Source organism: Microtus oregoni, unplaced genomic scaffold (genome assembly GCF_018167655.1).
Source record: "Microtus oregoni isolate MIOR12 unplaced genomic scaffold, Mior012 000000F_ref0000247, whole genome shotgun sequence".
Classification (NCBI taxonomy): domain Eukaryota; kingdom Metazoa; phylum Chordata; class Mammalia; order Rodentia; family Cricetidae; genus Microtus; species Microtus oregoni.
The window spans coordinates 83,902,867-83,918,612 of record NW_024543059.1 but is presented as its reverse complement, the minus strand read 5'-3'; the positions used below and the strand labels follow the sequence as shown (position 1 = coordinate 83,918,612).

Below are 15,746 nucleotides of genomic sequence, written 5' to 3'. Positions count from 1 at the left end.
TTTTCAGGGAGATTATTGTTTTGATTGCATCCTGTCTTACAGATAAAACAAGTCATCTGAAATCTGAATAAAGATGTTAAGAAGTTATTTGTCCATAGTAACTCATGCTCAGTTTTCATCTTATGCATACATACTTGTTTATATACTAGTTTATTATTACTTTTGCATTGTTTTTGGCCTGGACATAACAAAGTTATATGTCCTCACTATGTGTGTGTGGGAGAATTTATTTATATTTTCTACTTATGGCTGAAGGCTTATTTAAAGAGATATACCTCATGTAATTATCAACTTTGGTTATTGTTTAATCTTATCTGACATTTTTCATAAATTTTTTGCTTCATAAATTGAAGACAATATCTTAATTAATCATCTTTAAATTTTTGAATGTAAGAAGAGCTCTGTACACAATACATTTTTGGCTTTCAAGGATGATTTTATACAGAAATTTCTGTGCACTTTGGGAAGTTAAGGTTTGAAGGGCTCGTTCCCTTGGTAACATATTCACAATAGTCGTTCCCAGTTACACCTTAACAAGTTGTGTGGCACACACAAGTCATGTGTGTGTTCGCATTGAGAGAGCCCAGATGGCAGTTCCAGGAAGCAGATGTTTAATGGGGATTTGAAAAATCAATGAAATGAATATTATTGTGATCCATGGTGATCTAATTTCATAGGTGTTATATTGAATTGCTCCGTTCTTTCCGAATTCAGCTCTAACACTCAGAACTAACCATATTTACAGTGGGGTGTCAGGGAAAAGGCATTGGCTTTTATTGAGAAAAGAATCACAATAGGGTATTATTGATCTGTTCTCTTTCTAATCAATATATGGATCCCAGAATGATGACCCATATGGCACTATTGTCCCTTAGAAGCAAAATATAAATCCTTTGATTCATATAAGTGATCTTTAAGTGACAGATGAAAAACTTTATAATCATTCATGACATTGCAGAATACATAGGCTTTGAAGGAATTGTTTGTTTGGTTTCTATATTGTAATCCCAACAGCTGGGGCTTCATATAGAAAACATTTATTTTTCTCTAATACAGACTTACACACTGACGCACACACACACACACACTCATACACATGCGTGCGCGCACATAAGCACACACACCACCTCCAGCACTTTATACTGTCTTCTCTGTGAAGAAAGTGTAATCTTAGAAGAAATTATAAGACACTAGGTGGTAGGTGAGTCACTGGGAAAGAGAAGCTGGATAACGTGTACTGAGATAGTTTCATACAAGAACTACTTTTAGTCTTCTATCACACAGTAGAATATTCTGCATCTATAGAATTATGCAAACCATTTAAAAAGAATAAAACAAATGAGTTTAAATGTTCTCAAGTTTGCAAATAAATGTGAGGAAGTGGAGTTGCTTATTACCTATATTTGATCATATATAATTTTATTGCAATGCCCTCTGAAAATATAAATATTGCATTCAAATAGGTAAAATTAAAGATCCAAGATAAAAGGATATTTTGAAATGTGGGGGGGGGGGAAATCTACCGTTAATTACATTTTGCTGTTCTCTCATCTTGCCACTTTGAGGATGGTGACATATCTGTAATGCTCTGTTTTACTAAACTCTTATTTCTGAAGAAGCATTTGTGTGACATGACAACATCCAGTGTACCCAGTCAGTACCTAGAGCATCATCCATTTCTGTAAGATGCAGGCTTGTGCTAGGGACCAGTTCTCATCTTCACCGCTATGTTCTCTTCAGTGAGGGTTGTGAGACACTCCTCAAGGACATGTTTATCTGGTGACTGTCTTTCTCACCACCTTTAAGTACATACATCTCACAGAATTCTTGCTCAATCAGATTAACACCAAATAAGTGACCAAGTGAGATACCTCCTACAAACATCATAGAATCTCCGTGATTTCTAAGCACAGTCCACTGAATCTATAAAGATCAAGGTACATAGCTGGTTCTTCCTTTATTACTTACAGGCTGATAATATGTTACAGGATATTTAGTATCTTTTTCATGTTAACTGAAGTGTAAAACTTGATAGGAGCTCAAGGGGTGTGGTTCCTATGTGTGCTGCTGTTATTTATTCTGTAGTTGTTCCAGAGGGAGGTGCTCTGGAAACAAATCAGGGATACATTTTGTTTTCAAAGAATTTCAAATATTGAAAAATAACCAGCAGATGCCCAAGGGAGACACACTTAAGAAAGAAAATGCTTCAGAAAGGAAATTTACTGGAAAAAACAATCACAAAACACAAAGGCAGTCGGGAGAAGCAGACAGCCTTTTTCAAGCAGGAGATTGGAAGTTGGTCATAGACCTGTTATGTACAACACACATATAGTTTAACAGGGAAACTAAATATATGCATTTGGAATGCTTCCTTGGAATACTACTGATTAATCTGCGTAAATTATAACAAATTCTAATTATAAATTTACACACATGGAAAAGACAGCCCTTCCAAATGCTAGGGAGAGGGTATAGTCAATAAACTGCTTGCTGGGCACTTGAGAGCCCACATTCACATTACCAATCTAACACTCTTGTGAAGAACCAGTCAACAGGGTTTTGCACTGGTAAATCCCAGAAAGGGGGAAGCAGAGACAAAAGGATCTTTGGGAATTGTTGGCTAGCCAGTGTAGTCAAATTGGTGAGCTAAAGGTTAATTCACAGACCTTTCTCAAATAATTAGGGTAGAAAATGGACAACAGGTGGCATTAACCACTGGCCTTCCCATACATGAGCATCTGCATACAGATGCACACACACGCACACACACACATATAAATATATATACACATACATGCAGATTCATGTACATACACTGACACAGAGAGACACAGATAGAAACATGTTCTGTGACCTTCAGCATAGCTATTTAGTTTGTATATAGCTCACTCTCCCCATATCTAAAATGTGGGAAGAGTGACATTGTGTGTGCGTAGAGTTATTTAGATATTTCAAGTGAATTGATTATACAAATCCCCTACCTGCCAGGCAGCTTTTGCAGTGCTTGTAATCAACAAACATTAAATAAAAGTTTCTTTTCTTTTTTTTTATTTATTAAAGATTTGTTTCTTCCCCGCCACCGCCTCCCATATCCTGCCCCCTCCCCCAATCAACTCCCCCTCTCTCATCAGCCCGAAGAGCAGACCGGGTTCCCTGCCTTGTGGGGAGTCCAAGGACCTCCCACCTCCATCCAGGTCTAGTAAGGTGAACATCTAAACAGCCTAGGCTCCCACAAAGCCAGTACGTGCAGTAGGATCAAAACCCAGTGCCATTGTTCTTGACTTCTCAGCAGTCCTCATTGTCCGCTATGTTCAGTGAGTCCGGTTTTATCCCATGCTTTTTCAGACCCAGTCCAGCTGGCCTTGGTGAGTTCCTACAGAAGCAGAATTTACTTTCTCATTGGGAGTAGCTGAAAATTATTGTTTTCCTATACTTCATAGGGAGCTATTGGCTTGTGTAATACATAAAGCAACAAGCAAATCTTTGAAAACCACCCTAAAGATCACGGATTTGCTCTGGAGTTCTTGCAAGACACAACCATTAGCAAGCAGCATGTTTTGTTTGTAGAATCATTGTCCATCCCTCATTATTCATAAATTCTCATCTTCCTACTGAATGGTGAATTAAAAAGTCATATCTGTGTCATTCTGAAATCATCCTCATGTAGACACATACCTTATTTATTAATATGTCATCGACTCTCAGGGAAGTCTTCCCGTGATAGATGGGGATTTGCAACTTTCATTATCTTTCATATTTCACTTAAGGTTGCCTCATTTTTCTTTCCTTGTAGAACTTAAATTTGCTAAGATTTAACTTTACTATGATTTAAAGTTTATTCTTTCCTTACCAGGAGATTTGAAGTTTGGGAGAATTTATAAACTATAGAATAAATAAGCCTATCTTACAGCAAAGGCTCATTGATCATTCATTATGTACCAGGTCTCAGTGACATACAGACACACGCCAGCATAGTTGATCTCTAAATCTTACATTCATGAGAATAGCACAATTCTTACCTGATAAAGGAAATGATGATTATCAGAAGGAAAGAGAGAGAGAGAGAAAGAGAGAGAGAGAGAGAGAGAGAGAGAATGTTAGACATGTTAGAATGTTTAGCAAGTCTGATCATTTATCTTAAGAAACAGTATAGTTTAGATAAAAACTCAGAGATCTGTAACGAGCCAAAAGAGATCTCATAGGTAGAAAATGGTGCTGAGATACACACAGGGTGGGGGGATTCATGTCAACCAGGCTGGCTATGGACTTATTATTAGGTTGTAATCCAGACTGACCCTGAATCACTATGTAGGCCAATAAGACAGCTTTAGTTTCTGCCTCCTCCTCCCCAGTGCTGAGATTACATGCATGTTCCACCGTACCTGTTTTGTGCAGTACCAAGACTGAAGCCAGGGCTTTGTGCATGCTAAGGAATCATTCTACTAAGGAAGCTAGCTGTCACAGTACTGATATAGGAGTTTTCCTTCCCAAGGAAACTGTTTTGTTCTTAAAGACATTGACTGATAGAATTACATCTGTCCACACTATTAAGGCAATCCTTAGTTAAAGTTCTACAACTATAGCTTTAAACAGCATTTAGAAAGGCATCAACGACTGGGCGGTGGTGACACACACCTTTAATCCCAGCAAGGGGGAGGCAGAGGCAGGCTTATCTCTGTGAGTTCAAGACCAGCCTTGTCTACAGAGCAAGTTCTAGGACAGGCTCCAAAGCCACACAGAAACCCTGTCTGGAAAAACAGAACAACACACACAACAAAAGAAAGAAAGAAAGAAAGAAAGAAAGAAAGAAAGAAAGAGGGAGGGGGAGAGAGAGAGAAAGAGAGAGAGAGAGAGAGAGAGAGAGAGAGAGAGAGAGAGGTATCCACAGTAACATGTACATAATTATTCTAGGGACTAGCTGGCTCTCTAGCTCAGTCAAGATGACACATAAAACACTTGATCAGCGAGGAGGAACTTACTCCAAAATCTGTCTGGTGACCAACCACAACCTGCTCCTGATCATGCCATAGTATTACAGGTGATGATAAACCAAAGTATCCATGACCAGAGTATTAAAGTAACCAAAAAGATACCTGCATTACAGATACAGACAAGTCCTTCATGAGTTTTGGGACTCTGTATGTGACCTGAGACATGTAGGGTACAGGGATAACTTAATCATGCTGTGTCTGTCTTGTTACTGGCTCATTTTTCACCTCCTTAAGCCAACATTCATAGCTCAGAACATCTTGTCAATTCCCTTTGAAACATTTATAGGGAAACTCTGACCCAGTAAATTTTAAATCCATCATAGTGCCAAATGTAGATTTAAAAATGAAAGAAGAATCAAGGACCCAAATTGTCTTTGCCTTTGACTTGATCCAAGTGAGCAATGAAAGAATGAGTAAATAAAGATTACTATTGTATCCAATACCACTGGTCAGCCCTGAAATTCTACATATCCAAGTTACTTTACGGAGAATGAACAGTTTGCCTTTATATGCTTATGATTAATATATCCTAAGATTTATATATGCATTATTGTTGTGATATGTATGTATTTATAGCATAACAATTTAAAAAATTAAACAACAAATTAAAGAGAGAGCAAGGGACCACATGCAAAGAGTTGAATGGAGCAAAGAAAATGTGGCAAATACTGTAATTATGTTATTGTTTCATAAAAATAATCATTATAAAAACCTTAATATGTTTTTCTCTTGGAACAAAAAGAGTCATTAGGTAATGACAGTGGTAGTTTCCAGAGAGTGTCTACACTTCTTCAGATCATAGTGACCTAAGAGTCAGATACAAATATAATTATGAATGAACAGCTTCCTCTCCCTCTTAACAAATCTTCCAGAATATTAGCTTCAAAGCCAGTAGAATAGTTACAACCCTGTTAAGGATAGTATCAGTGGGTATATGTTCACCCTTTCCATACCTTTTTTCTTGTTTTTGATTCACCTTAAAGACTTTTAATTAGTATATCATTTTAATTTTCAGGTAAGTGTAGATTTCAAAGAGATATCAAAGTAGATATCAAGGAGGTTACTTTTCTTAACACATGAAAATGATTAGAGAGATCTCCGATTGGCAAAAATTCAGAGAAAAACTGACCTTGGAGTGACCAATCTCAATTAATATGCAATCCAAGACCTACACATAAGGCTCAAAAGCAAGCACAGAAGAGGAGGTAGAAAGTTTGTAAGAGCCAGAGGACCAAGACACACGCTCCTAGATAGTGTTCTCTAGCCACGATGGGGAAAAAAGCCTGTATAAACTCATCAACAGTGTTGCCAAGACCTGAATAATGAAACATGACATTATGGTTGAGGGAACATTCATAAGGTCTCATCCGTAAATGAAGAACTACAGACAGTCAATGGCTGCTGAGAGAGAGAGAGAATTATGTTTCTCCAGGGAGGAGTTCCTTCATAGGTTGTCCCAAGTGGTTAGTCCTGGGTGTATGCACATAGGAGCCATAAGGATGGACTTAATAGATTGTACATATACAGACATGTGCCATAGCACACAACACAAACGTGTGTGTGTGTGTGTGTGTGTGTGTGTGTGAGAGAGAGAGAGAGAGAGAGAGAGAGAGAGAGAAAACTTATTAAAGAAGAGGTAATAATTTTGACAGATAGCATACCATCTCTCTGTTGTGGTATGGTATTCATTTCTTAAATATATAGGTGATGAATAATAATATAGAACATTTAGAAAATAAACAAAAGGAAAAATGAATATTCATAATCATTAAAACTAATACAAATTCCAATTATTCATTTTATATATTTTTTGAGTAGAATACACATATATACATTATAGAATACACACACACATGATAGAAATAAATTCTGTTCTCTTCCTTTGGAGATAGATCTCATTTATTAATACTTTCCTAATTCTAGTGTTTGTTCATCCTTTAAAAATGTTTTGCATTGATCATATATACATTTAAGATATATATGCATGTCTTTATGTCTCTTTGGAAAAGATTGCAAATCATTTTCTAAAAATCCAGTGGCAATGTATTTCTAATAAAAGTGTATAAAGAGCTGTATTTCTACCCCTACTGTATATTCTAATTTTCTTGAATATATTTTACTTTGAAATAAGGAAATCATAAGCTTAAATTTCATTATTTGGGTATGGAATTAAATATTTTTATTAGTTAAAAGATAATAACATAAATTTTCTTCCTCTAATTCCATCATTCTTTCAGCATTTACTGGAGAATTAATGTTTTGCTTTAATGCAAATATTGTAAACTTTGTGGTTTTCTTGTTGATGGTAAGAAATGCCTTGAATAATAGATATTTTAAGACTTAAAATTGTTTAATCACTAATCTGTTGTTATTATTAATATTACTGTGCCTGTGTGTGTGTGTGTGTGTGTGTACATGTGTGTGGGAGGGGAAAATATCTAGACGTTAGAAGACAACTTGGTAGAAATTTTTCTCTTTCAACTTTATCTGGGTTCCTGCAATTGCACTCAGGTCTGGAAGATTTGCAGTACGACAGGATCTTTAACTACTGAGCCATCTCATCAGCTTTTATCTCTCATTTTAAAATACACTTATAGTTTGAAATTTATGAGAAGCGGAATTTTTTGCATTCATTCGTAGGAATATATTTATGTCCATTTTCCTTAGAATAATCTTTCTTGTCCATTAATTATATAAAATAAAAATATGCACTTATTTATTTTTTTAGTTTTTTTAAAGGTTTTTTAATAGTCAGCACTTTATATATTCTAAACTTTTTTTTATTTAAAGCATAAAGAAGAGTATAATATTCCTATTAATACTTTATCAGTGCATACTATGCTATTATGTATAGTCACACAATATTTCTCTCTGTGCATGCATATGTATATATTTGTGTATATAAATGTTAATTAATGCATAGTTTATGTTATATATTTCGTTTCATATTAAAGGTAAACACGGTCTGTTAGATTGTTTTCTTAATTAGGGTTTCTATTGCTGTGATGAAAAACCATGACCAAAATCAAGTTGGAAGGAAAGGCTTTATTTGGCATATATATCTCCACAAAGCAGTTATCATCAAAGGAAATCAGGACAGGAACTCAAACAGGGCAGGAACCTGGAAGCAGAAGCTACTGCAGAGGCAATGGAGAGGTGCTGTTTACTGACTTGTTCCCAGTGGCTTGCTGAGCCTATTATCTTTTTTTTATTATTATTTATTTATTTATTATGTATACAATATTCTATCTGTGGTGCAGGCCAGAGGAGGGCACCAGACCTCATTACAGATGGTTGTGAGCCACCATGTGGTTGCTGGGAATTGAACTCAGGACGTTTGGAAGAGCAGGCAATGCTCTTAACCTCTGAGCCATCTCTATTATCTTATAGAACTCAGGACCACCAGCCCAGGATGTTACCACCCACAATGAACTGTGCCTATCCCCATCAATCACTAATTAAGGAAATGCCCTACAGGCTCGCCTACAGCCTGATCCTGTGGAGGTGTTTTCTAAATTTAGGTTTGCTTCTAACTGATGACTCTTGCTTGGGTCAAGTTGACATAAAACCAGCCAGTATAATTGTGTTATCTACATTTCTGGTTTTGATGTGTGTCTAGCCTTTTATCTCACCAAGAGATACATTTTGAAGATTGTCACTATTTTCATAATTTTAATAAGTGATTGCTAATGATATTTTTAAACTTTATTCAATAGGCTTACCAGAACCCAAAAAGGACCATATTTTCCAAGACCTGACACAGGAGCAAGGATTTTATACATCCAAAGACTTTCTTCCACTTGTCTCCAAAGGCAGTAAAACAGGTAAATACTATTGTCTTCTATCTTAATGTTTTCTGCATTTCCCCAGGCGTTATAAATTTATATTAAATTCAAACTCAGTAGAACATTGGTCATATCTTATATGGATTCTTGAATAGATATCAACAAGGTAAAAACATTTAATAAATGAGCCGGGCGGTGGTGGCACACGCCTTTAATCCCAGCACTCGGGAGGCAGAGGCAGGTGGATCTCTGTGAGTTCGAGGCCAGCCTGGTCTACAGGGCTAGTTCCAGGACAGGAACCAAAACCACAGAGAAACCCTGTCTCGAAAAGTCAAAAAAAAAAATCATTTAATAAATGTCAATACTACAGTTTGCAAGAATTATCAAATCGTCTATTCTTCCAAGAAAGCATCATGATTAGGTATTTTATTGTATTGTAGTACATGTACATCTAAAATGTAAAAATTAATTCAAAATAAAAAGCCTTCAGCAAACATTGGAAGAGATTCTTGCAATAAGGGTGATATTTCTAGTTTAGGAGGTATTGTAATGTAGGATGAATCTTTCCATCTCTGGCATGATGTGTGTCTGCAGAGGGAGGAAGATCAAGGACTCTACTGGAGCAGTAATTCTAAGTAGTTAAAATTCAACAGTTTGATAGACACCCGATTACTTCATGTATCCCAAGAATAACAACCTGAAGGTAAACGATACCAAGCTTTGGCTTCCTTAGTGCCTTTGTCTTGGTGATAAAAGAGAGAGAGAGAGAAAGACAGAGAGAAACAAACAAACAAACAAATAAAGAAACAAAGAAAGAAAGGCTTCAGTATTTTTAATTGGATTATCTAAATCTTCTAAAAATTTATTTTATAAGAAGACTGAGCCATACCTATTCCTACATCTAACTATTCGTAGAAATGACAAAAACAAACAAAAGCCCACAAAACTTATGTTTCCTTTTTCCTTTCAAAATTTAAACAGACAAGAAACTTCCTGTATTAAATTTCTTAAAAGGTAACAATGTGGTAAAAGTCCATCCCTATCTGCCTCCCCACCCTGAATCCCAGGAGCCTCTGTTTTTTTTCCACAGAAAAATCATAGTACACCAGGATGTATTTTATATCAAGAATGTCAATTGTCTACTCCCAAACAGTATGCATTCCCACAAAATGATGATATTTGTTGAAATTATAGGTCTAGGCATCATCTGGGGTGGAATATCAAGAATTATAGTAATTTATCTTAGCAGTTTATAATACAGTACTGATAATATGGAACTGTCTAATACCCAACACAACCTGAATTTCTTTTCTTCCAGGGATCTTCATAAGGATACCAGATCTTTCTATAGATTCTCTGAGAAATAGACACTTAACAAGTCATATTTCCTGAACAAGTGGGATGGCTCAGAAAGTAGAGGTGCTTGTATGTAGGCCTGACACAGGAATTCCATCCTGAATCCCATAACATGGCAGGAGAGAAATTAACTTGAACAATGTTTTTTTGCCCTTTTAGTGCACACCGTGACATGTGATTGCATACATACACACAAGCAAAAAATTAATTAAGTAAATAAAATAGTTTTAAGTGAAGCCCATTTTTTTATTTTCCAATTTCACAGAAAGAACCAGAGATATTCAATAAAGGGAGAAATCTATATTGTAGCTATCATTCCCAGAAACTCTTGAGACACAAATATGACATTTCCATTTTAAAAGTTTACTAAATATAAAATATTTGGTAGAGTTTATGTGAGAAATTATGTAAAGTTTTCTAATATAATGCTATAGATTAAGAGTTGAGATTATAAGGAGCACTTTTTCACTAATATGCTGAAATGTAATTATAAAATGTAAAAATGTGTATCATAACTTTGATAGAGTTTTAATTGATTCATCCTGTTTATTATAACTGAAATAATTTAAAGGTGTTGCAGCAATTCTTCTAAAAGGGAAAAAAGAAGCTAAGGGTACTGAGTATGAAATTACATATATGAGCATATTTTTAAAATGGGAATAAAACTGTCTTTCAACCAAGCAGAATAATTTGATAGTGACACTCCACCCTGGAAAACTGCAAGATGCAATTTTACAGTGCTTTGAGTACAAGTATCTTTTGAGCTGTCATGCAGAAATGGTTTTTCTACTTGAAAATGGGGTTTTCCTTTCATCGTTCAGGAATGTGCGCCTGTCACTCTCCATTGCCATCCATACGGGGAGCCGTGATTGTACTTGGAGCCGGAGATACTGCCTTTGACTGTGCGACATCCGCTCTGCGCTGTGGAGCCCGTCGTGTGTTCGTCGTCTTCAGAAAGGGCTTTGTTAATATTCGAGCTGTTCCAGAGGAGGTAATGTAGACCCATCAGAGGAGATAGGGGTGGAATCCTGCAGGTTGTAGGCAATGGCACTGTTGGGATGCCATCCTAATTTAAATCATTATACTGTCCTGAAATTGGACAGATGAAAAGTCTGGGCTATATGTAATTATTTTCATTTTGACAGCCTACCTAAAAGGAACTTTTAAATATTAATTTGAATAAAATGATACACATATTTGGGTCAAAACCACTGGTATATCTTTTTGTCACTGTTAGAGTATCTTTGAAAAGCATTCTAATTAGTAACTGTCAGATGTGCTAAGACTTCCATAACCTCCACAATCTGCATTTTATAAAATGTGTGGATGCTGCACAAATGTTATAATTGGAGACAGTAAAGATCCCAAAAGTCCAACTTGCAAGTATCAAGCATGCTCTGTTCACATTTAGCATCAACTGTTTCTGTTAGGAAGAAAATCAAATGACACTGTAGCATAGATTTTAAAAGAGCCTTCACATGAGCACAGGTCAGATTTGGTGTCTTAGTTAACTCATTAAAGATGACAGATTTCACATCATGTCATTCTGACGAGTCTTCTATAAAGCATCTGCAGGTTGTGTACAGCGTAATCTCTCCAATTGCAATGATATAAGAGAAAGATAATATTATAATAAGTACAATAGTTGTGAGGCCATTGACGGAGCATATTTAGGGAAAGATAAATTACTCATTTTGTTCAAATTAGTATTTTGAATTTGATTTACTTGAGAATGTCTGCACAGGCTTGGAGGCACTCTATCTGGCAAGAATTATAACCTCAGCTGGTGGGTAACTTGTCACATGTAGATCAGCCATTGTACAAATTGACCTCAGTAAATGATCAGTCATCAGTAGTTCATAGCTGCCTTTCAAATGCCAGTTTTACTCTGTGGGTTTTGCTCTAACATCTACTCTTTTAATATGCTTTTACCTCCCAAATCCAAGGTCATCTTATAATCATAAGAGTCTTTTCAGACATACACTTTTAGACATTAATTAGTTCACTCACACCATTTTGAAAATTTAAACAGCCAAATTAAAAGAGAAATGGGAGCTAAATTGACTTATATTTACATCGCTTTGCTTAGTGTAGGATTGGGACATATAACAAACTTGTGAAATACACTTTACACTAAGTATTTTTGCATTTTCTTCATCTAATTCCTATGATTAAATGGAGTTCATAACCAAAAGTTTTACTTTTTGGGTTGGAAATAGAAGATAACACATGTCTTGATATGCCATTTGTTGTGGCAAGAACACTTGAAATAAAAACAAAACAAACCTGCACAAAGCACAGGTTTCTTTCAGCTCAGTGTTTAAGTTAAACACTACTTGGAATAACCAATTTTTCTGTGTTGACATAACACTGTGGTGGAAACTTTTTTTTACAGGAAACTGCTCGCCCCAAGATGGCCATGAATCCTGGAGGGTGGAGGTAGAGAGGGTACAAAATAAATTTATTAGGTCACTCCTTCAGTAACATACTTCTCTCAAGTAGGTCCCATATCCTAGAATTTCCAGCACCTCCAAATAGGACTTTCAAGTTTGAAAGAAGCTTTGTATATAAGCTTTTAGGGGACAGTCCATATCTAAAATTTAGCATCCCAAATGGCAGTATGAATTACTTTACTCCTCATAGTATCCTCATCTTCTGATCATCTTCAACTAGAAAGAATAAATGACAAGTATTTCTGTCTTACACAACTCATAAAACACCCAGACTGGATTTACTTAAAGTAAAGGTGTTTATTCATGCACCTTGTGTTAACTGAATACCTCCTGTATATTGGCATTATTTCAAGTGACTTTAATAGAGCAGACACAATCTCATGCCCTCATAAAGTTTATAAAGAAATAAACAAGGGACTAAACAAGTACTTTGTATGCTTGTTTATATGGTAAATAAATGTATTGTACTACCAGTAGTATACTGAAGAGTAATTTCTTCTGTAGGAAGACAGTGATATAGAGATGATATACAGAGTAGGGGATTGTGCTTGAATGCCGAGTGTGGTGGAGGAAAGGGGCAGTGTCTTCCGTCTTACAGAGGGTACTCTGATAGGTCTCTGTGATTCGTTTTAAGTATAGAAAAAGCAACATTGAGGGAAGATTGGCATCCAGTAATAAACAACTGTTGACCTTGTTAAATGTTCTCTGTCCTAACAGAGAAAGTCTCCTAGTGAGTTGATGTAGGGAAAAGAAGATGAATGCGACTGCTTATGATCGGGTAGGGACTTGTGGGTACCAATAATTATAAGGGAAAGTTGGGGACTATTCTATATATAGAATAATGAAGACCTAAGATACTTTTGGATTAACGGTTCTGCCGAATTTTATGGAATTTATGGAACAGTAGAAATAAAAGCAAGGAGGCTGGTTAGTGGCTCATCAAACATAGACTGTTAGTCAGTGTAACAGGATACAGATTGGAAGAGAGTTCAGTCTAGGCATAACTCAGTAGAGGGCCAAAAGCAGGAGGATGCACATTTTGCAAGGTGCTAAGAGGAAGTAATGAGCCTCTGGGGCACAATTGGCATCTCAAGCTCTTCTGAGGCTTACAAATATCAAACAACGGTTTCTTTATTATTCCTTTACAAGGAGCCACAAATAAAGTGTTCAACAACCAGCTGCTTCAGTATTTTTTTAGAGAGGCTCAGAAACATGGTTTCTTGTACTAACCTTTGAAGGTAGCTGAATTTTACATCCCTAGAGGGCTTATCTAGTAATTTTAGGCAAGGCAGAACATGAGATATGTAATAAGTCATGCATTATTAAAGTGTATAAAGACCATGCTTGAGTGTCTGATCAATGCACATGGTATTGTGAATTTGATGATTCCAGATTTTGAGGCTTCCATGCTTATTCATTATAGTCATTACTTGGTTTTGTAAACTTCTTTTTTTTAATTTATTTATTTATTAAGGATTTCTGCCTCCTCCCCGCAACCGCTTCCCATTTCCCTCCCCCTCCCCCAATCAAGTCCCCCTCCCTCATCTGCTCGAAGAGCAATCAGGGTTCCCTGACCTGTGGGAAGCCCAAGGACCGCCCACCTCTATCCAGGTCTCGAGCACTCAAGGTGTAAAGTAGAAGTAGGATGTTACTATGCTGGAGGTTAGATATGGATTATCTTTTGTAATACATGGGATTTGAGAAATTATGTTTAGGGACATGCTTTTAACTAACATAAATGTCCAAAATCTTTATTTCTCTAATTTCTCATTTTTTTCCCTCAACAAACATGTGTTTCTGCAATTCTCTATTTTCTTAAAGTCAATGAGTATTGAAAAAAATAGCCTTTATGTTTTTCCCCTCAAAAATATATAATATTTAATTATTTTAACTTGGGTGAATTTTGGAAATAGCATGGCTTATCCATTAGTAAATTGCCTCATCATCAAGCCCTTCATAATTTATATCCTAAAATTGGAATCCAATTCTCCTTCTTTGGGAGAGGACAAAGCAGAGCAACAAAGCATTTTCTGAGCCTTTTATAACAAATGTGAATTGTTACAGATTTGAATATCTTTGAGCACAGAATTGCTTGAGGCAATGTGCCTTTTATGGCTATGGTTAAGAGTTATTAATTTCTTTTATGTTGCTGTGATAAATTACAACAATGAAGGCAACTTATTGCAAGAAGTTTATTTGAGCTTGCGGTTCTAGATGGAGCATCCATTACGGTGAAGTAGACATGACAACAAGTGGCAGGCATGGAGGCAGAAACAAGAAGTTGAGACATCACATCCTCACCAACAAGCATGAAGCAGAGTAGGGCAAGACTATGGCATCTCCAAGTCCACAACCAATGATGTACTTCCTTAGTAAGACTGCACCAAATCCCAAACAGCACCACCAACTGGGAGCCAAGTGTCCAAACACCCACACTGATGAGGGACATTTTTCATTCAAACCACTGCAGTGATCAAAATCAGTATGCCTGGATCCATAAATATCCAATCAATTAACCTAGGAAGCATCTCCTAATAAAATTTTCAGTGACAAATTACAAGCCATATCTCTAAAGCATACATTTTCAAAACTTAAGAATGGATTAAAAATCACCTTCTTAAAAACAGACAGTGGGGCCCTGTCCCAAGAGTTTCTGTCAGAGTAAGTTTGGGGTGGGCCTGAGAATTTGCGTTTTAACAAGTTTCCCGGTGATGCTGAGACTGCTGGTCCACGGCTCTAATGTGTCATCAATGAGATTCCAGCTGTCTAATTAGAACCATAAGCAGTGCGCTGTTTGGAGGCACTTCCCATCTTAGTTAAGAAAGCCTTAATGTTGAAGGATATAGGTTTGATGAGATGAAGATAGGGAGGCACCATCAGCATATTGATGTAATTCTGATTCCAAATGTCTCTCCGGTTCCCTGGTGGCCTCACACACATGCTAAACAGGATGCTACCGACACACTAGCACTTCTCAGCCCTCAGTCCTTGGGGAAACCAGCCAATCACTCAGTGCTATCCTTTAAGAAGATGAGGGAAAATCTGTTAATAATTCCCTCCAGTACTTTCTGCAAGCTTAAATAGGTGAGATTAAATTTCACAGGATAGCAGAATCCCCCAAAATGCTGGCATTAAAGGCTGCTGCAGATCAGACAGAACTG

At 36.5% G+C, this 15,746-nt stretch overlaps 1 protein-coding gene across 1 annotated transcript in view; it reads left to right on the top strand.

The window, feature by feature from the left end:
- Window positions 1-15,746, top strand: part of Dpyd (dihydropyrimidine dehydrogenase) — a 755,789-nt gene that overhangs the window by 301,855 nt on the left and 438,188 nt on the right. Inside the window, exons 9-10 of the mRNA XM_041647856.1 lie at window positions 8,708-8,815; window positions 10,954-11,123. Of these exons, the coding sequence (XP_041503790.1) occupies window positions 8,708-8,815; window positions 10,954-11,123 (278 nt within the window). The remainder of the gene's footprint in view (window positions 1-8,707; window positions 8,816-10,953; window positions 11,124-15,746) is intronic.